The sequence below is a fragment of the Scardinius erythrophthalmus genome (genome assembly GCF_964197995.2).
Source record: "Scardinius erythrophthalmus genome assembly, chromosome: 23".
Classification (NCBI taxonomy): domain Eukaryota; kingdom Metazoa; phylum Chordata; class Actinopteri; order Cypriniformes; family Leuciscidae; genus Scardinius; species Scardinius erythrophthalmus.
This window is the reverse complement of record NC_138243.1, coordinates 28,750,969-28,772,384: the sequence shown is the minus strand read 5'-3', so window position 1 is coordinate 28,772,384 and position 21,416 is coordinate 28,750,969. Positions and strand designations below refer to the sequence as shown.

At 42.1% G+C, this 21,416-nt stretch overlaps 2 protein-coding genes across 11 annotated transcripts in view; one reads left to right on the top strand and one right to left on the bottom strand.

The window, feature by feature from the left end:
- Positions 1-1,945, bottom strand: part of zfyve16 (zinc finger, FYVE domain containing 16) — a 31,514-nt gene extending 29,569 nt beyond the window's left edge. For 3 of the 5 annotated variants that reach the window (XR_014029299.1, XM_081354721.1, XM_081354722.1), the window contains exons 1-2: positions 1,784-1,933; positions 810-923 (exon numbers count right to left, since the gene is read on the bottom strand). Coding sequence is in view for 3 of the 5 variants with exons in the window: in XM_081354721.1 (XP_081210847.1) it covers positions 810-879 (70 nt within the window). In the remaining 2 variants the exon portion in view is untranslated. Of the gene's footprint in view, positions 1-809; positions 924-1,783 lie in introns of all 5 variants that reach the window. The other 2 variants (XR_014029298.1, XM_081354720.1) reach the window with 1 other exon arrangement.
- Positions 1,946-3,367: 1,422 nt separating this feature from the next.
- Positions 3,368-21,411, top strand: marveld2a (MARVEL domain containing 2a). Of its 6 annotated transcripts, XM_081354107.1 has the most exons (10): positions 3,442-3,504; positions 4,386-4,518; positions 5,185-5,239; positions 5,336-5,405; positions 6,750-7,900; positions 9,226-9,261; positions 11,147-11,298; positions 11,411-11,582; positions 18,738-18,788; positions 20,438-21,411. In XM_081354107.1, exons 5-10 carry the CDS (start codon positions 6,788-6,790, stop codon positions 20,555-20,557), a joined length of 1,644 nt encoding a protein of 547 aa, XP_081210233.1. In that variant the 5' UTR covers positions 3,442-3,504; positions 4,386-4,518; positions 5,185-5,239; positions 5,336-5,405; positions 6,750-6,787; the 3' UTR covers positions 20,558-21,411. The 6 variants fall into 6 exon arrangements, with proteins under 6 accessions (XP_081210231.1, XP_081210233.1, XP_081210230.1 ...); XM_081354105.1 differs by lacking the exon at positions 5,336-5,405 and having other exon boundaries at positions 3,368-3,504; XM_081354109.1 differs by lacking the exons at positions 3,442-3,504; positions 4,386-4,518 and adding an exon at positions 4,648-5,019.
- The last annotated feature ends 5 nt before the right edge of the window (positions 21,412-21,416 follow it).

The window sequence follows — 21,416 nt, the reverse complement described above, 5'->3', positions numbered from 1 at the left end:
ACCTTAACCGTGCAAACGGTACTTTACTTTTTTTTGGGCTACTACTTTTTGGGCGGTGATATCAAATTCAAATTTGGAACACAACTTGGTTAAACATATAGCTTTGATTTTCTAGCAATTTTAGGGTCCAAATTATTTATTAACTATAAGATCAGACAGCATATATGTATGATATAGCTTTTTATTTGCTTTATGATATTGTAAAACTTTAGAAACTAGCTATAAGATATATACATGTTTTATATATATATATATATATATATATATATATATATATATATATATATATATAAGTAAGATTTTTAATGTTTTTGAAAGAATTCTCTTATGTTCATCAAGGATGCATTTATTTGATCAAAAATACCTAAAAAAAAATAATATTGTGAAATATAATTTAATATCACTGATTTCTATTTAAATATATAGTAAACTGTAATTTATTCCTGTGATCAAAGCTGAATTTTCAGCATCATTACTCCAGTCTTCAGTGTCACATAATAATAATAATTAATTATTATCAATGTTGAAAACATAGTTGTGCTGCGTCATATTTTTGTTGAAACTTTAATACATTTTTTTCAGGATACTTTGATGAATGAAAAGAGCAAAAGTATAGCATTTAGGCTATTTTAAATAGAATTTCATTAATGTAGTGTGAGTATATACAATTTGAATTCAGGAATAATTAGACACTGGTCATTCAAATTAAAATTAATTAACCCCAAATGTATGGTTGTGCCCTCAACAATTGAGAAGTGCAAAATGAATATTTGTAACACTATAATAAGGGTAAAGCAAACATTTCAAACCTGCATTGAGTTCAAAGTCATCCAAAAGCTTGTCCAGGTCGCACACAGCAGCCTTAAAATAACTGTCCATCCTAGGACGGGATACGATACACCTCACTTACCCCTGCAGAGAAACTGGGGCAGAAGGGACAGAACCACAAGTTAAAAATCATACATTTGCCCCAAATAAGACTAGGTAGTTACAGACACTGGATAGTCAAAATAAAAAGCAAATAGACAAGAATTCCTCAATGCTTCAATGCAAATAAGTCACAAATGCGTAGGGAGAAATATCTAAGATATGTCAAGCAATAAATCATGCATAATGAGCAAAACCAAATGTTACTGAATATTTTCAACATTTGCATTGGCAATAACTCTTTTAGATGTTTAGCTTGTTTTACTGTGACGTGAAAAGGGGAAATGTGATTTCACCAGGTCTGCAGTGCAAATCAGACTTGAAAAACACATTGTAAACAACAACACATTATAAACAAGAACATATAAATACAAAAACAATATATTTAATTAGTACACACAGAATATGGAAACTGTCCAGGATTCATCAACGACATCAACGTTTCCAAAGGGCTGTTAATTATTCATCTAAACGAATAGGATGACGTTCACTTTGTGCTTTTTAGACATATTATTTTCTTTAATAATAGTAATTCCATTATTTAACTAAGATAAATGGTCAATAATTACCCATATGACTATCATTTTCCTGCCCAGAGCACTATGCTGTCAAAAACTAAGAAAGCACAGCATTAAAGCCGTTTTAACACACAATAATAAGACTTTCTTAAAATCAACCCTATAACAGCAAAAATAAGCAGTAATTTATTATTTTCATAAAGTTATATTAGCTGTTCAATTATCATTAGCAATCTGCTAACTAGCTTCTAGCGGTTAGCGTCATATCAAACACAAACGAAAATACACATGAAACGGGAATATTATTTTTTATGATATCATTCCGCTTCATTAGCTACCTTCATATGTGTCATTGTTCAGTCGTCTTCGTTTTTGCTGTATTCATATGAAAAGTTAGTGTATTTCACCATTAGCAGCTCGCTAATATTTTCTGGTTCCTCACAGTCAGTGAATTCCACAGTCGCTTGCGCGAGCGACCATTTCCACCCGGCTCAAGAATCACTGTTTAAAGGGGACGCGCACTATTTTTGATTACAGTAAGTCTATAATATTTCAGTAACGGTATACTATATAATACTATGGAAGTTTCCTTCACAGGATAAAAAAGGTAATTGTGAATTTTTTAACTTACAGTTCTGACTTTTTGTCACAATTGCAAGTTCATTTCTCACATTTCGACTTATTTTCTCGCCATTCTGAGGGGAAAAAAATCACAATTGCAAGATATAAACTCAGACTAACATAATATAATATAATATAATATAATATAATATAATATAATATAATATAATATAATATAATATAATATAATATAATATAATATAATATAATAAGGGATGCTCTGTTCAGGATTTTTGATCTTTATAATAATTAAGCTCTTTGTTGAATGTCAGTGTTTTTTTTTTTTTTTGTGTGTGTGTGTGTGTGTGTGTGTGTGTGTGTGTGTGTGTGTGTGTGTGTGTGTGTGTGTGTGTGTGTGTGTGTGTGTGTTTTCACATAAGTAAAACCACAGACGTTATTTACAGTGATGCTATGTATTGTGGTTTTAACTGAGAATCAAATAACTAAGCACAACAAATATTAATTTTACAATGAACATTTTAATAAGCATTTAAAAACAGGGCTTTTGCAAAACACTCTCCATATTAGGATACTCCGGCTTAATAAAGAGCCTACAAGCCTTAATGTCAAATTGAGCATAATTACAACCCATAAGGTGCGTGTAATTATCCAAAATGTGACTGAGGACAAAAAGAAATAGATACACTATAACTCATAATTGAACAAAATTAGTTGTATGATACAAAAATTATCAGGAATTATTCAGCAATCGTTGAGTATTTGTGTCCTTCCTTCCTATACGTCCTACTTAAGTAGGCAGAATTCTTCAAACTTTTTTGCATTTTGGGAATAGTAAAAATGCATATTTGCAAAATGCATATAATTTTTTGCATATTTGAGAATTGCTCATCATCAACACCCAAATAATATAATATGAAATAATATAATTTTTTTGTTTTTCTTGTTTCCAACAGCAACACAAATAAGCAGAACAAAAAAAAAATTGTTCCTCAAAGGGATAGTTCGCCCAAAAATAAAAATGTTGTCATCATTTACTCACCCTTAAGTTGTTCCAAACCTGTATGAATTTCTTTCTTCTGCTGAAAACAAAAGATATCTTGATGAATGTCGGTAACCCAAATAGTTGATGGGTCCCATTGACTTCCATATATATATTTTTTCCCCATACTCAAGGTCTGGGGCCCATCAACTGTTTGAATAACCTTCAAAATATCTTCTGTTGTTCAGCCGAAGAAAGAAATTCATACAGGATTGGAACAACGACAGAATTTTCATTTTTGGGTGAGCTATCCCTTTAAGATTCCTCAGCTGTTCTTCAGGGAAAGCTTTTCCTGTTAATTATTGTCAGGAGAAGGTGTGGACCATAAACACATAATTTGCAAAAGTAATGCAGCTCAGTAACAGTTTGTGTTTTAGCATTACACAAAGAAAGAATGCTGGAAATGCTCATTACTGTTCACATCCATCTGAAGTCCAAGTAAGTCATTTTTAAACTACATTTCTTCAAATCTTCTATTGCGAAATATCTTGTTGCATTATTGTTTTGTTTTCACCTGTACAACACTACATCCTTGTTTCAAAACAGGTATTGAGAACATTGGCATGGGTTCTTCCTCTATGATTTTTTAGTTCCTCAATTTACTGAATAAAAAGTGCTTTCTGCGTATCGACTGAGAGTCATTATCTCTTTGGTTTCCCATAGGTTTTTTTTTTTTCAGATGATGTTTGGAAATGAATCACACTGACAGCACATGAAGAGATAACTCTTGTTTGCACAGTAAACATAGCAAAAACAACACTTTGTTTTTCCCAGCAAAAGATGCAGAGTTAGCAAGAGGACTGAATTCCTATCCTGATAATTTGTCAATAGGCCTACATAGAAATTTAGGCCAGGAAAGACAGCACTGTAGTTTAAATTAAAAAAGGCTTTCCCATTACAAAAAAAAAAAAAAAAGAAAGAAAAAAAAAGAAGGGAAACAACATATTCACCATCTGATTTGAATAGAAATTACATGATTGAAGAGGAACCAAAAACTATTTCTGAGTCACATGGGTTATTCGAAATATCTTTGTTTAATAGTATTATTATTTTCAGTGTGCACTATTATTACTTTTTTACTTTCATTTTAGCAATTTATTCTATTTTTCTATTATGTTTACTAATATTTTGTTTTTGGATTTTATACCTGGTCATGATAAAGATCATGCAAATGATGTCACCTGGCTGGGAGACTGCGCACCATCAGCATGACATATAGTCACCAGTTTCAGTCAGTGTCGTCATTACAATCTGAGAGAAGAGGAAATAAGTGTCTGATATATTAGGAGAACAGATCAAAGTTTGATCTCCCTCTTCAGGTAAAGTCTTCAAGTCTCTGCTGACGTCACTCAGATAGGGATAGGCTGCGTCACGTGGTACAACTTTCCAAACCTGTGTGTGTTTCCCGAAAAAAAGTGTGGAGAAACAAAAAACCCGTTGATAGCGGAAAAGGTAAGACGAAACCATCATTAAAGTTCATTATTTAATCTTTACGTATAAAACCCTTATGTATCGAAAAAATAAGCGACATTTCTTATCGTTGTTGTATTATTATAAACACATCTGTCTGTCAGTGCTGTTGTTGCCATGTCGTTTAGTTCCACCTTACTAAACGTTCTGCCTTGTATTTTAAACATGTCTTAAATAAAGCAGAGATCTTAGTTTCGATAGTGGATATAATATACTCACTATTTGGGATGATTAATAATCATTTAAACTTCGATGACCTGTCGATCCCGCAGTGTTTTTCTTAAGCGCGCGACCGTTTCAGTTTAGAATGGAATGTATGAATAGAGATATACTGTAGAATTTTAAATGTTTTGGTAATTAGTTACATTGTTGAATCGCTGCCAGCAACGCACTAAAAACGATTACCATGTTCATGTACTATGGTATTTATATATCATGCATATAATAATTACCTTGGTGAAATGCAGGTCTAAAAAAAACATGGTATGTCTCCAAAACACATGGCATTACCTTGGTACTTTTTAGTACTTTTTTTTGTTAGTATGTACATTGATGTACATATGATGGCTTTTCATTAATGTGTTAATAGCTTTTAATAATATGTAACTTTATTTTATTTTTTGTACACTTCTTGTTATTGTCTTTCAGGCCTTTGAATTCACATTTATCCAATGAAGTTTTGCACACTGAACTCGAGGCCAATGTAAGTCTTGCTGAGTGACTGCGTGTGAAAGGTATTCTATGAAATGTATTTTGTTTTTCCTCATTTGTAATACTTATTATACTTTTCTCTCATTAGGTAAACTATGCTTAAGGAAGAACGTAACATGGAGATTGTTATTTTCCTTATTTCATGCTGTTGACTCAGAGTTAGTAGTATATTATTACCCAATCAGACATCTAGTGCTTGAACAGGCATGTTCATTTCTCTCTGTGGTTATCTTGATTCTGTCTCTGGCGTGAATGTTTGGGTTGCAGTCGTATCCTCTGTGGGTTTAGAGTTAAGGTGGATGACGGGTTACTGTTACAGTCGTCGCTATGTTCAAGTTACAGAGTCAGACCGACTGACCTGGGGAGCACCGGTGTCCGAGAACATATATTCTACATAGATCAGTATAAAAACCTTTTACTAGACTCTCTGGAATTCCTGGTCAATCACAGCATTATGTGATTAAATATTATTGTGTAATTACGCTTCACATCCTGATTAGTGGTTGACCAATATGGATTTTTTTTGATGGCCTATGCCAATATCTTGGAGAGCATGTTGGCCGATATAGAGCCAATATATATGATATTACATTATTTTATTTAAATAACATGCATAACAATGGCTACAGTGAAATGTAGATTTATTTTAGATATTTAACTATTTAGAAATAATAAATTGTAACATGAATCAGTATAAAACAAATAATTTGAACAACTGAAAACTGACTATTCATTATAGTCAAACATTATATACATATACTCAATCTATCATTTAATTTAGCAAGTTCCCCTTTTCATCCCTTTAAGACATCGTTGCTCCTCAGGAATTTGTTTCTTGTACCTCTTCTTGGTATCCTAAATGATGATTATTTGTTTTGATGGCCTTTTATTTGCTTTGGAGAAGGTTTTTTTTTTTTTTTTCATAATATCTTCATTTTTTATCTTTCTCTTGTGCTCTTTCACTTGTATAGAACACTTGCATTTCCTGCACCGCAAGTGCATTTATCCTTATATCATCAAGATTGTCAAAAACCAATATACAAGCATACAATTTTCCATACTTTGCTACATTTTCTGTAATATTTACATGCTCTACAACACAATACCCGCTCTATAATAGCGATTCTCAACTGGTTTTAGTTCAGGACCCAGATTTTTCATTGAACATTAACTGATGACCCAAACCTGTGCCAGAATTGAAATGGAAGTTAGCAGAAATATATTTAATATAGTGCAATTCCTTTGACGTCAACAACGAAGGTTATGTGGATCGGGAAGTTCTTCCTATTTAAAAATTGATAAGTCTATTATCCTAACTTTGCAAAATAGATAAAAATAAAAGGCAGATACTCGACAAACCTTGAAGGAGGTTCAATTAAAAAAATCCAAATCTAAACTTGGATTTTGGGTCACGAACCACCAGTTGAGAACCACTAATCTACAGAAACAAAAATCAGTTTCCTATATCTTTTCTGAAGCCTGTTTACTTCATGTTGCTCTAGGGATAATTGCATTCTTCATTCGGCATTGTGCCTGAAACATGCCGCACTACAACGACGTTCCCACAGGCTCGCTTCCGAGTCTTCTCGGCTTGGATGATCACAGGACATCTGAGTCTTTACGGTCCGAACCTTTTCCACCACCTCCCCTACCGGACCAACCACCAATAGGCCCTGAGTTTGATCCCAGCGGAAGCGACAACGAGGACTCTGCCATCGACATCAAACCCGTCCACCGCTTCATCCCAGACTCATGGAAGAACTTCTTCAGGTCCAGCAGCAGAAGCAGCAAGTTGAAGTCAATGTTGGGTTCGAGCAGCAAGAACGCCACCACTGACGGCATTCGCTGTTCTCCTCCGCAGTCTCCGTCAGTTCCCGGCTCTTACCGCGACCCGTACGGCGGATCCGGAGGTAGTTATAACTCGCGTAAAGAGCGAGAAGCAATGCTGTTGGGCAACCCTGTGGAATCCATTGACGGTCGTACGGTGCACACAGCTTTGACGTACAGTGAAAAAGTCGAGGAGTACAACCAGCGCTACGACTACATGAAGTCTTGGGCTGGACTTTTACGTATTCTTGGTTGCGTTGAGCTGCTTCTGGGGGCAGCCATTTTTGCATGCGTATGTGCTTACATTCATAAAGACAATGAGTGGTATAACATGTTCGGATACTCGCAACCTGGTGGAGCTTACGGAGGATCTTACGGAGGCTCTTATGGAAGCTCTTACGGAGGCGGTTACGGCAATGCCTACTACACTGGACCAAAGACGCCTTTCATACTAGTGGTGGCGGGATTGGCATGGATAGTGACCGTTATCATGCTAGTCTTGGGAATGACCATGTATTATCGAACGATCCTTTTAGACTCAAATTGGTGGCCGTTAACGGAGTTCTTCATAAACTTGGCTCTTGCGCTCCTGTTTTTGGCGGCTGGCTGCGTGTACGTGAATGACACCCTACGAGGTGGACTCTGCAGCTATCCGGTCTTCAATAATGGCATTAATGGTGCTTTCTGTCGCACGGAGGCTGGACAGACGGCGGCTATCATTTTCCTGTTCTTCATCATGATCATATACTTGATCGGAGCCATGGTGTGTCTGAAACTGTGGCGGCACGAGGCAGCTCGGCGACTACGGGAACGGCATGGGCAGGAGGTGAGATTTTCTTCAAACCATAAAGTGTTAGTTCACCCAAATATGTAAATTCTGTCATTAATTCCTCACCCTCATGTCGTTCCAGACCCTCAAGACTTTCGTTCATCTTAGGAACACAAATGAAATCAAATGGAATTTTTGATGAAATCTGAGAGCTTTCTGTCCCTCCATTGACAGCTACGCAACTGACACCTCGACGCTTCTAAAAGTTCATAAAAAGATCGTAAAATGAATCCATATGAAGAGAAACGATCGATTTATATGATGAACAGATAGAATTTAGGCTTTTATTCACATTTGCGACCCTGGACCACAAAACCAGTCACATGGGTCACAATTTTGAAATTTTTGATGATTTATACATCATTTGAAAGCTGAACAAATGAGCTTTCCATTGACAAATGGTTTGTTAGGATAGGACAATATTTGGTCGAGATACAACTATTTGAACATCTGGAATCTGAGGGGGCAAAAAAATCTAAATATTGAGAAAATCTCCTTTAAAGTTGTTCATTTATGTTGGCGATTGTGCAGCATTCACTCACAAAAATAAATGTTTTATATATTTATGGTAGAAAATTTACAAAATATCTTCATGGAACATGATCTTTACTTAATATCCTAATGATTTTTGGCATAAAAGAAAGTGATAATTTTGACCCATACAATGTATTGTTGGCTATTGCCACAGATATACCCGTGTGACATGTGACTGGTTTTGTGATCCAGGGTCACATATAAGCATTCATCAACTCACACATCAGTGGTAAACGGAAGCTCAACCATGTTCCCTTGATGTTTGTTGTCCATAATTCTTATGAATTAGTTTTACGATCTCATTATGAACTTTTTGAAGCGTCAGTGGTAGTAGCATAGCTGTCAAGCTCTCAGATTTCATCAGAAAGATCTTCATTTGTGTTCTAAAGATGAACGAGAATCTTACAGGTTTGGAACGACATGAGGGCAATTAATGACAGAATTTAATTTTTTTGTTATTTTTAAAGTTATTTTATGTATTTGTTCTTATTTCAGTGGATGATTTCTTCAGCTTGCCTTGATTTGGTTGAGGCTTGTTAGGATGCCAGATAACTTTGTGACCAAAGTAGAACCAGTACACTTGGTTTGAGTTTCTGTCCTAATTAGCAGTGGACAGGACATTTTTTGTTGATCGCATGGTTTCTATTTCTGTTATGCACTAAATGCTTAACCAGTATCATTTATTTTTGTATCGTATAAAATATACCTAGTGTATATAATAATAGCTCATGAAGTGTTATTGGCAAACATGAATGAATAAAACAACTGAATCACCTTCTGTTTTACAGATGCTGCCGAGAGATTCTCCTGATGCTGTGCATTTGGCAAGTATTTTGGCTCTATCCATTCTCATGTTTACCCATGGTGCACTGCTTTCTGCAGTGTTGGGAAAGTTCACTTTCTACATGAACTAGTTCAAAGTTCAGTTAATAAATTTTAAAATGAACTAGTTCAGTTCATAGTTCATACTCAAAATTTTGAACTAAGTTCACAGTTCCAAAAATGAACTAGTTCATAGTTCTTTTTTTTCATGTTGCTGCGAGATATTATTTTTCAAAATGATTGCCACAGCCTATAGAACCACAGACAATTATTTTATCAGTTTTAACACTGAAGCTATGCGTCAGATTTTTCCCATCCTCACCGACCTTGTCATAAAACTCTTTAAATGATCATACGACGCCTCCTTGCTGCTTTTTGTTTTGATTTGTAACGTGTCATCAGTCGTTCATGAACGATCCATTCACTAAGTCCGTCTGTCACGTGACAAATGAACCAAAGACTCGGAAGGTAAACTTATTTATGTTCCCTGTAAACGATTTTTGACTGCATTATAATGATTTCTTAATTCAGAATATGATCAAGAATGCGTAGGTGGATGTGTTCTGGGAATTTGCCAGTTAATAGTGACATTTAAAGCCCCTTAAATGAACGAAATGACTCGAAAAAAGATTTGTTCATTTTGATGAACGAGATCGAACAAGAGAGTCAGTAGACACTGGTGGCTGGTGTTGCCAGATTGGGTGTTTTTTCCGCTACATATTAAGGCCGGTTTACAGTGTGTTTTAGCCAGGTTTTCGCCTGGAAGAGAAATCTGGCACTCTAATTGAACGAAGTTAAACTGAGAGAGCGTGGCGTTCACAGACACCAGAATGAACGAGTTCACAGTAACGTTCATCAGGCAGTAATACAGTACGTTCAGTTCACGTTCGCCCAAAATATGAACGAGTTCAATGAACGCGTTCAGGCACAACACTGGCTTTCTGATATATAACTTCAACGCACTGTAGTCAGTTATGCTGTCTTTTTAGTGTCCTTGATTCGCAAGCATACAGTTCTATTGCATATTTCTTGAAACGTCCCTCCAAAGGCAGTTATTCTCTATATCAGTGCGCACTGTTTCTTGAGTTTTCTTCCGGAAACGAACACGTCACAATAATCCTCTTAAATAATCCATACGCAGAATAAAGGGGCGGGGCCTGGTTGAGTTAGTAGTGTTTTGAAACTGGTGGCTATGGAAAGGGGCGGGACATTTTCCAAACACGCTCGAAGCTCTTGACCAATCACAACACACTGATCCAGCCGACCAATCAGAGCACATTGTGCTTTTCAGAAGGAGGAGCTTCATAGAGACAGGAACTAAACAGAGCGTTACTGACAGACTGGGAAGAGACGAGCTGCAATAATGGAGAATATGGGGAAAATAATGTGTTTTTTGAACATTTAAGCATGAAAACCTGTTCTAGTAGAGACCAAAAACAAAACCGAGACTTTAAAAAGGGCTAACCCCCTTTAACCACAGACCTTATTTCAGACATTTAACCAAAAACCAGTTAAAAACCCATAGACCCATAAACCCATAGACTAAAATGCTTGTTTCTGGGTTTTGGCCTACAAAAATACATCATCCCTGCTGCATTAACATTTAAGCATGAAAACCTGTTCTAGTAGAGACCAAAAACAAAACCGAGACTTTAAAAAAGGGCTAACCCCCTTTAACCACAGACCTTATTTCAGACATTTAACCAAAAACCAGTTAAAAACCCATAGACCCATAAACCCATAGACTAAAATGCTTGTTTCTGGGTTTTGGCCTACAAAAATACATCATCCCTGCTGCATTAATAGCCATAACTAAGGTGGATTGGGCTTAGTATATAATAGTCAGAGAATGTTGTTTGTAATTTTGCATCCTCTTCGCTGTAATAGGTTGTTGATGGATCAAGGGAGCCAATGTCTGTGTCAGCGCCGGTACAGCACACACACACAGCCGCCCCTGGCGTCTCCAAACCCAAAGTTGTGAAAGGGTATATTCCAGCTGGACACACTCCTAAACCTGTGATCATGCCAGACTACATCGCGTGAGTACCCGCTTCACAATCAGAGAGAAAACTCACAAAAGTGTTTTTTATGACCTTGATATGCTTTTGCTCTTTAATAAATCTCATCCTTGTGTTTTGTCTTTCCCTTCAGTAAATATCCAGCCATTCGAACCGATGAGCAGCGAGACCAATATAAAGCCGTGTTTAATGACCAATATTCTGAGTATAAAGAGCTCCATGCAGAGGTTCAAGTGGTACTGAAGAAGTTTGATGAAATGGATGTTATGATGCAGAATTTACCGCAAAACCCCACCAGCCACATGGTCAGTTGATATTCACTTTTATTACTGTACACTTTCTCTGTCCTTTGTGACTGCTTATATAAAGGATTTTTATTATAGAAACATAAACAAGGCATCTAATCTGTAAAAAAAAACAAAGATTCCAAAGAAATACTATTTTAGTCTTTCTACTTGAAAATTTCACGCTTTAATTTGCTACTTGCCGTTTCTTTGTAATTATTTGTGAAATTACTAGAGTAAATCGATACTTGGTTACTCACGTAACCTCGGTTCTCTCTAGAGAGGGAACGAGTATTGCGTAAGCTCTGCTTACGCAGCGGGAAAAGCCATCTTTTCTCGAGATACTGAAACCAAAAATTATCCTTAATTTCATATATTGTCAACGCAGTGCGGCTGCAGGCAGCTGAGCTAGAGCGGCATACTGCGCGCTCATTGGCTGCCGCGCGGCAACTGCTTAAGCCTACCAGTGAGCCTGGCGTGACGTCACGCCCAATGAGGGCGCGCGCGACCTTGCGCGTCATAGCCCGCCAGAATGGGCGGCGTCAGAGCGTATATAAGGAAGGCTCGTAGGCTATATTCTCTGTTTTCTGTCGACTGAAGCGACGCGAGCGATAGGCTCAGCACGGTCAGGGAACGCAATACTCGTTCCCTCTCTAGAGAGAACCGAGGTTACGTGAGTAACCAAGTATCGTTCTCTTACGAGAGGTTCTCTCGTATTGCGTAAGCTCTGCTTACGCAGCGGGAACCCTTTGTCCACGCCGTGCGAGCCTAACAATCACATATGACTCATAGAAAAACATAGAGGTGATTAAACAGGTGGCCAGCGGTGCGGGCCAACACATGTTCATAAGCACACATAGGGAAAAAACACGGAACGGCACTGCCGGTTCATGTTAACTGATACCCTGAGCGTGCAGCTCAACAGACAAGCTAATCGGAAATACAGCCTGACCCTTGGGCAGGACACGAATCACGACTAGACTGACAGAAGTTTAGCCTGCATAGCGGGAACTTCCAGGTTATAAAACCTAACAAATGTGGAGGGGGACGCCCAGCCCGCCGCCTTACAAATGTCATCAATGGAAATCCCACTGGACCATGCCCACGATGAGGCCATGCCTCTGGTGGAATGAGCCCGTATGCCTAACGGACATTGCAGGTCTTTTGACGCATAAGCTGCTGCAATAGCGTCTACTATCCATCTGGACAGTGTCTGTTTCGAAGCGGCGCGACCCTTGGTGCGCCCGCCAAACGAAACGAAAAGCTGCTCTGAGAACCTGAAGGCTGCAGAGCGCGTCACATAACACCTTAACGCCCTGACCGGGCAAAGGCAGTTGACCCCTTCCTCACTGCTGGAGGACGGCAGAGCCGATAGGGTAACGACCTGAGTCCTGAAGGGAGTGCCTAACACTTTGGGGACATAGCCGTGCTTCGGTTTGAGAATGGCTAACGAGTCGTTAGGTCCAAACTCGAGGCACGACGCGCTGATGGACAGCGCGTGTAAATCTCCCACACGTTTAACTGAAGCCAGAGCTAGCAGAAAAACGGTCTTAAGCGTCAAGTATTTCAACTCCACTGAGTCCAAAGGCTCAAAGGGATGCGCTTTTAAGGACTCCAGGACCAGGGACAGGTCCCAAATAGGAACCGCCGGGGGCCGTGGAGGGTTCATTCTCCTGGCCCCGCGTAGAAAGCGGGTAATGAGTTCATTTCTGCCCAGTGCACGGCCGCGCGCCGACTCAGCGAACGCTGCTATGGCCGCGACATAAACCTTGAGCGTGGAGGGGGACCTGCCCGCGTCCAACATCTCTTGGAGAAATTTCAGTACCTGTGGAACTCCACAGGTTCGAGCATTAGAACCCGTATTCACACACCACTTGTTAAACACTGACCATTTAGACGCATAGAGCCGCCTCGTCGAGGGGGCTCTGGACTGCGTGATCGTGTTAATTACCCCTTCTGGCAAGCCAACGAGTAATCGTTGATTATCCACGCATGCAGAGACCAGTGCTCTGGATGGGGATGCAGAATCGAGCCTCGGGCTTGAGAGAGGAGATCTCTCCTCACCGGAATCGGCCATGGGGCTGTGTCTGCCAGTCTCATTAGCTCGGGGAACCATGGTTGGTTTTCCCAACGCGGGGCTATGAGGAGCACTGCGCAGTTCAAACTCCTGATCCTCGCTAGCACTTGAGGTAGCATCGAGATCGGTGGGAACGCGTACAGCGGGGCGCTGGGCCAGGTCCCGTTTCGAGAAGAACCTCTGGCACTGAGCGTTCTCGCTCGTGGCGAAGAGGTCGATCTTCGCTTCGCCGAAACGACGCCAAAGCGTCTGTATCGTCTGGCGGTGTAGAGACCATTCCCCTGGGGGAACGTTGTCCCTGGACAGTCTGTCCGGGCCGTCGTTCAAACGACCGGGTACATGAGCTGCCCTTAGGGAGCGCAACGGGCCTTGAGCCCAGGATAGGAGGCGCTCTGCGAGCGCGCACAGGGTTATGGATTTGATTCCACCCTGGCGGTTCACGTACGACACCACTGACATGTTGTCCGAGCGAACTAGCACATGGTGTCCCCGTATAAGCGGTAGAAAGTGCTTCAACGCTCTCTCGACCGCCAGCATCTCTAGACAGTTTATGTGAAGGTCTTTCTCCGTATTCGACCACGGGCCGCAAATCGGACTGCCTTCGTGAGTCGCTCCCCAACCCATGTTGGACGCGTCTGTCGAGATCACTTTGCGGTGTGCGATGGTTCCCATCGACACTCCCCGCTGATACCATTCGGCCGTCAGCCAGGGCTGCAGGGCTGTAACACAGCGCTGAGTCACTCTGATTGGAGTACGGCCTGAAATCCATGCTTTGCGGGGCGTTTCCGTTTTTAGCCAGCGTTGAAGCGGACGCATTCGGAGTAAACCCAGCTGCAGGACAGCTGCTGCTGATGCCATGTGGCCCAGCAACCTCTGAAAAGTTTTCAATGGAAAAACTTTTCCCTCCTGAAAGGAGGCGGCGAGGTGTCGAACACAGCGCGCGCGCTGTGCGGACAGTCTGGCTGTCATTGCCGCCGAGTCCAGATCTATACCCAGAAAAGTGATAGACTGGCTGGGGGCTAAAGAGCTCTTGTCCCAGTTCACGGAAAGACCCAAGCTTTGCAGGTGACCGAGAAGCGCTTCTCTGTGGGAAACTAGTTCCTCCGCCGAGTGCGCTATAATGAGCCAATCGTCCAGATAGTTCAGGATTCGCATTCCCCTCGATCTCAGGGGTGCGAGAGCCGCATCCATGCACTTCGTAAATGTACGGGGTGCCAGGGATAGGCCGAACGGCAGGACAGTGTACTGATATACCTGGCCGTCGAAGGCGAATCTCAAGAATGGCCTGTGACGGGGTATAATCTGAATCTGAAAGTACGCGTCTTTCAGGTCGAGAGATATGAACCAGTCCCCCGGGCGAATCTGCGCGAGGATTTGACTGGTTGTGAGCATTTTGAACGGCCGTTTCATAAGCGTTTTGTTCAAATATCTCAGATCCAATATAGGTCTGAGTGCTCCGCCCTTCTTGGGTACGAGGAAATAGCGGCTGTATACGCCTGCCTCGGAACCCGGAGGGAGAACCCGTTCTATCGCAAATTCGCTATTTCTGTGTGAAGCAGATGCGCTGCATCCGCTTTCACTGTAGTCTCGGCCCGAGCGCGATAGCGCGGAGGGCGGCGAGCGAATTGAAGCGAATAGCCCTTTATCACTGTGTTCAGTACCCACTTCGACACACCCTGGATAGCTTTCCATGCATTCGCACTCATAGCTAGGGGTCGAATCGCCTCTGACTCTCGCCCGTCGCACAGCGCGGGACGGGGAATCTGTGGCGGTGTAAGCGCGAATCGCGCAGTGGCAGTGAGGGGGAACGGGGGTTCGCAGATGGCGGCAGCCGGCTGAACAGCGCTGTGAGAGAGCGTTTTGTGAGACGGCTCGCGGCGCGGAAGCGGGGCGGGCTCGTGCATGTTTATCGGAGAGTGTGCGTGCTGTAAAGCGGGCACAGAGCTCTTTATTATCACACAGCCGGTGGCTGACTTGTGCGTGTTTACATGAGGGTGCGCGCGCTGTGTAGCGGGCACAGGGCTCTTTATTAACACACCGCCGGTGGCTGGCTCGTGCATGTTTAGCTGAGAGTGTGCGTGCTGTGTAGCGGGCACAGGGCTCTTTATTAACACACAGCCGGTGGCTGGCTCGTACATGTTTAGCTGAGAGTGTGCGTGCTGTGTAGCGGGCACAGGGCTCTGTATTAACACGCGGCCAGTGGCAGAATGTTCCGTTACCCAAGCGTGTGAGACAGAGCGAGCACTGTGTAGGTGTGAGCACTGAAGTGTGGGCACGTGACCTACAGTTATCACTCGAGCGGCCGTAGCGCGCTTTATGTGAGTGCACTCTGTGGGGTACACAGGGGAATTTGTGCTTGTGTGTAGTGATGAGCACTGGGAAGTGGGCATGTTTACTACACTCATAACACTGACGGCGTGAGCCGTCTGACCAGACATTACACTCTTTATTCGATTTATCTGGGTCGCCGTAAAAACGGCGTTTGTGTGCAGGCGAGAGAGTTGCGAAACTGGCTCGTTGGCTGCTGTGGGCACTACTGCAGTAGCCTTTGACAAGGGGACTGGCAGAGGGATACATCTTAGTTTCGACGGTGGTCCGGCCGCGGCGGGAGCCGCCCGTCTTTTCCTCCCGACGGGTGCTAGGAGGACTTAGCAGGCTCGGGCTTCAGCGTTACCTTAGGCCGAGGCCCACGCGGGGGCGGCGGCCTGTGCTGGCTGGTGGAGCGGGACCTGGGGCGGCCGCGCTGGCGCTGCTTAGAGTCTGGGGGTCGAGACGGCCGCTGTGCGGAGCTGCGTGCAGGAGGCTGGCTAGAGCGGCCTGCAGCGGAGCTCGAGCGGCGGGGCAGGAAGAGGTTCATGGCCTGTGACGCTTTCTGTACCTCAGAAAAACGGTCCACGAGGCCGCTCACTGCCGGGCCGAAGAGACCAGTAGGCGAGAGCGGGGCGTTCAGGAAGACGGATCGCTCTTGTTCCCCCATATCGGCGAGAGTTAACCAAAGGTGGCGCTCGATGACGGTCAGCGAAGCCATGGATCGTCCGATCGCTTGGGCTGCTGTCTTGGTCGTGCGAAGGGAAAGGTCCGTCGCACTGCGCAGGTTGGTTAGGGCCGATCTGTCCAGTTCTCCCTCGTCAAGCTGGCGGAGGAGGTCCGCCTGGAGAACTTGAAGGACCGCCATTGTGTGCAGGGCTGAGGCGGCTTGCCCAGCGGCGGAGAAAGCGCGGCTGGCGAACGCCGAAGTAGTCCTGCAGGCTTTGGACGGGAGGGCAACCTTTGAGCGCCATCTCGCGGATGGGGGGCAAAGATGCGCTGCAACCGCCTGTTCGACCGGTGGAATCCGGTCATACCCCTTCTCCGTGGCTCCGTCCACGCGGGAGAGAGTCGATGAGGCCGGAGAGCGGAGTCTGGCCGAAACTGGAGCGTTCCAGGATTTAGAAAGCTCGTTGTGGAGCTCAGGCAGAAACGGCGCCGGTCTAGACGCTGGAGCCTGGCGACTGGTGGTCAGGAAGCATCCATCAAGCCTGTTAGGCGGGGGTACCTCCGGCGCAGACCACTCGAGGCCCAAACGCTCGACCGCCATAGTGAGGAGGTGGAGAAGCTCGGCCTCCACTCCGGCGGGAGCCCTGCTGGAAGCTCTGGTGGAGGAGGTGGATCGGGCGGAGCCGGACCACGCCTCGCTGTCCGACGCTAACAAAGAGCATGTGTCCAGCCGATCGTTGTCGTCCGCTTCATCCGCTGTGTCGACGGCATCGAGGGCGAGAGCCGTCGGCTGCGCGTCGGAGAGCGGGGGCGGAGAGGGAGAGAGCGAGGCTCGCGGGAGAGGCTCCGGCGAGGCCTTGGCTCGTGTCTCAGGCTCCGGTGGGCGTTGTGAGCGGCGTTTTTTCTTACGCGGCCCAGCAACGGCAGGAGCGGCGTCTGAAAAGAGGGCGAGTCGAGCCCGCAGGGTCGACATCTGCAGCTCTTCACAGCATTCGCAGCCGCCCGAGGAAAACGCGACGGCTGCATGATCCCGTCCCAGGCAGAGAGCGCAGAGAAGATGGCGGTCTCCGTCGCTGAGCGGTGAGCGGCATGAGCCGCACGTGGTGCGAGGCATTTGAAACAACGCCTCGTGCTCTTTTAGAGTGCTGCGGAGAAAAGCAATACACACAAAGAGCTTAACACGGAAGGATATGTATCGCCGGATAGCTGAGCTGGCACGGCAGGCTGAAGGCGGCGAAGAGATCGTCCGGCTTCCTCAGGCTGTCCTAAGCTGGCTCGTTAGCTTGATCCAAGAAGGCCACGGCGACGGTTTCCTCTCAGAGACCAGCGATGCGAGTGCTTCGCTGAAAAGACAGAAATCAGAGAATATAGCCTACGAGCCTTCCTTATATACGCTCTGACGCCGCCCATTCTGGCGGGCTATGACGCGCAAGGTCGCGCGCGCCCTCATTGGGCGTGACGTCACGCCAGGCTCACTGGTAGGCTTAAGCAGTTGCCGCGCGGCAGCCAATGAGCGTGCAGTATGCCGCTCTAGCTCAGCTGCCTGCAGCCGCACTGCGTTGACAATATATGAAATTAAGGATAATTTTTGGTGTCAGTATCTCGAGAAAAGATGGCTTTTCCCGCTGCGTAAGCAGAGCTTACGCAATACGAGAGAACCTCTCGTAAGAGAACCTACTGTACACCAATTTTTTTCCAGTGATTTTCATATGTAAAATCTCATTTTTATTCTTAGTTTTTGCTGTATGTTTCTTAAATGTTCCCTGTTGGATGTTAGAACAACATTTAATAGATGTTTTGATGCTTCAGCTTTAGAAATTATGTGAATTTGCCCTTTTCAAAGACAAAATTGAACAAATGTTTAGTCATAACTTAATAAATGCCACAGGAATGAATGTGTGCTCGCTTGGCTTAAAGGATTTTACAGCTTGCTTCCTAAATCTAGTTGTCTAATAACAAGTGTTGCACATTTAAAAAATTGTTTTGCTCTTTTGCAAATTGCTTTTGTTCTTCTTTTGTAAGTTGCTTTGGACAAAAGCTTCTGCTAAATGCATGCATGTAAATCATTTATTGCAGAAGCGCTATTCTAGTCTTAAAAAAAATTCTCCCATTTTCTTTCTTAGGAGCGTGACCGCATCAACAAAATCCTGCAGGAATATCAGAGAAAGAAGATGGTGAGTTATTGATGGAAATTTGAGTAATTTGAGAAAACGTACCCGCCTAAATATATCTTAGTGGCTATTAAAACTGCATTGTGCATTATTTAATTAAAGCTTTATCAATTTAATTCATATTTGTAATATTTAATTATTATTTTTCCTTATGTCAAAGATATTATTTGCCCTTTTTTTTTCATTTAACCCTTGTCTTCGGTTGGCGGTCATTTTTTCTTTTCTTTTTTCTCAATGAAATGTACTATATTTAAGTTAGATAATGTTTTTTATATATATATTTAGTATTTTAGGGGATTTTAAATTATAAATTTAAATTATATATATGCACATGCAGTAGTTATAATCCATTTATTCACTTTTTTGAGCATTTCCAGCTTAAACTTGTAAATCTTGAATTTGAAACTTAAATTTCAGACTTTAAATTAAAAAAATCTCTTTTTAAAGACGACACTGGGTAGATTATTGCTGAAGTAAAAAAAAAGTTTTAAAAAGTCATAGAATGTTACGTTTATTGTTTATTACAAAAATACTATTTTACATTTTTAGATGAAATATGTATTTTCAAAAACATATTTTACTCTAAAACTGTGAGAAAATCAAAGCCATAAATAAATACTAAAGGTGTGTTCCAAATTTGAGGTTGATATCTTAAAAAATTAGCTTTCAGTAAGATTTTGTTTGGGCGCAGTACCAAAAGTTTCCACTAGATAAAATACGTTTCCCATTCATTTCCAATGCTCTCATTTTTGACCGCGAGGAGCACAAGTGTGACATTTTTTCAGCACCATTTAACCTTTTCAAATCATTCCCATGATTTTTTTTTGTCTGTGTGTGTTCACACTGCAAGTGCCAAAACCTTTACCAAGTTTCATACCATTTGGTACCAAGTAAATGGGTTAATATTAATGGAAATATTAGTGGAAAAACAGGCCATTGTGCTACTCGCAGCATCATACATAAGCTAGATGAGAAAACAATATGATTTTGATCATCATACTTTTGTTTCGGTGGCTTAATGCTAAAAATATTTAAAATTTTACATTCATGAGGGTCAGGTCGCTCTTCTTACAGTTCGATTTATTTTAAACCATGCACAAGTGTACACTTGACAAGAGAACATGGTGGTAATTTGATTATACTTTCAGCTACTCTCAGCTCAGCTTAACACATATTACCATATTTAAATCCTTTACACAGACAGAATTCTCCTGCCTTTCCCCCTAAAACTGTATAAAAGGTCTGCAGATTGTGTGTGGGCCTGTACAGGCGGGTAGGTTTTGTCTAGATGTTGCCGGCTGATTTATAACACTGTGAAGAGTGAGTGGAGGAAGAAAGGAAGGAGGATGAGGAAGGGGTGGAGGCTGCTTTTCCCACAGGAGTTGCTCTATTGTGTCTTTTCAAGAGGAGGAAATAACTGTAGTCACCCAGACCACTCAGTGGCTTCTCCAGTTTGAGCCATATTTTGAGTGATAAATAAGACACGTAGCTCTGTTTTTGTGATTCTCCAGCACCTCAGACGAGCTGCGTTAACAACTACTTGTTCAGTTTGGTTGTAGAATAGAGTAAAACCAATTTTAATCGCTGTGTATAGTTCCCACTCTTCATCCGACTGGGATGGTGGTCTTATTTATGTCTCTTTTTGTCCCAAGGATCCCTCATTTCTAGAGAAGAAGGAAAGATGTGAGTATCTGAAGAACAAACTCTCCCACATCAAGCAGAGGATTCACGAGTATGACAAGGTCATGGGCTGGAACGACGGTTACGGCTGAAACCACCCAAACCTGCTGTCATGGTCCTTCATTTTTCACATTGTTTTCCACTGAACATGTGACCACTGCGTCTGCAGAGCCTCGCTGGTCTGGACGGTCGTTTATATTACAAAAAAATAATGAAATGAGAGATGGATAACTTGCATGCTCTTAATGTACGCTCTTACGCACTGACTGAAAATATTTTCTTTTTCACGTTGTATAATGCTGACTACAAGTGCATGATGTTTAAAGAAAAGTTTCATATTTTGTATGTATGCAGAAATGCTGTTTTTATCCGTTAATTTGAATGATTTTATGCACTGTTCAATTATTTTTTTGTGCTATTGTGTTGACCTGTTTCGATCAGTACAGCAACAGCCTGTCGCCCTGTCCTTACATTTTCTGTTGCAAATGTGTTAAATCTGTGATTTATACTGTAAAGCGTGAAAAGTCAAAGCATTGCATGCAAATTTGCTGTAATTGAGTTAATCTTTGAATAAAAAGTCCAGCCAGGAGGATATTCAGACACAGCAGAGCAAATCCATGACCAAAAAAATGACACGCATATTAATATGTTAAGAAATGCAACAGAAAGCTTGCATTTTGTCTAGCATTTTGATGTGTTAAACTCACCTCTCTTCTAAGTATCCCCATTGTTAACTTCCTGTCTAGACAGATTATGTTTAGTATACACTTTCATTTCCCTCTATGGTGCAACATAAGCATAGCAACACAACACTTTCATAACTATTAACATTTTTTTTTAAACAATCAATCAAAAAATAAATTGAACCACAAGTTCAATTATAGGCCTATTGGAATAAAAAGTAGCTTACATATAATGCAATAATAAATTGTGACATTTTACACTCTGAGG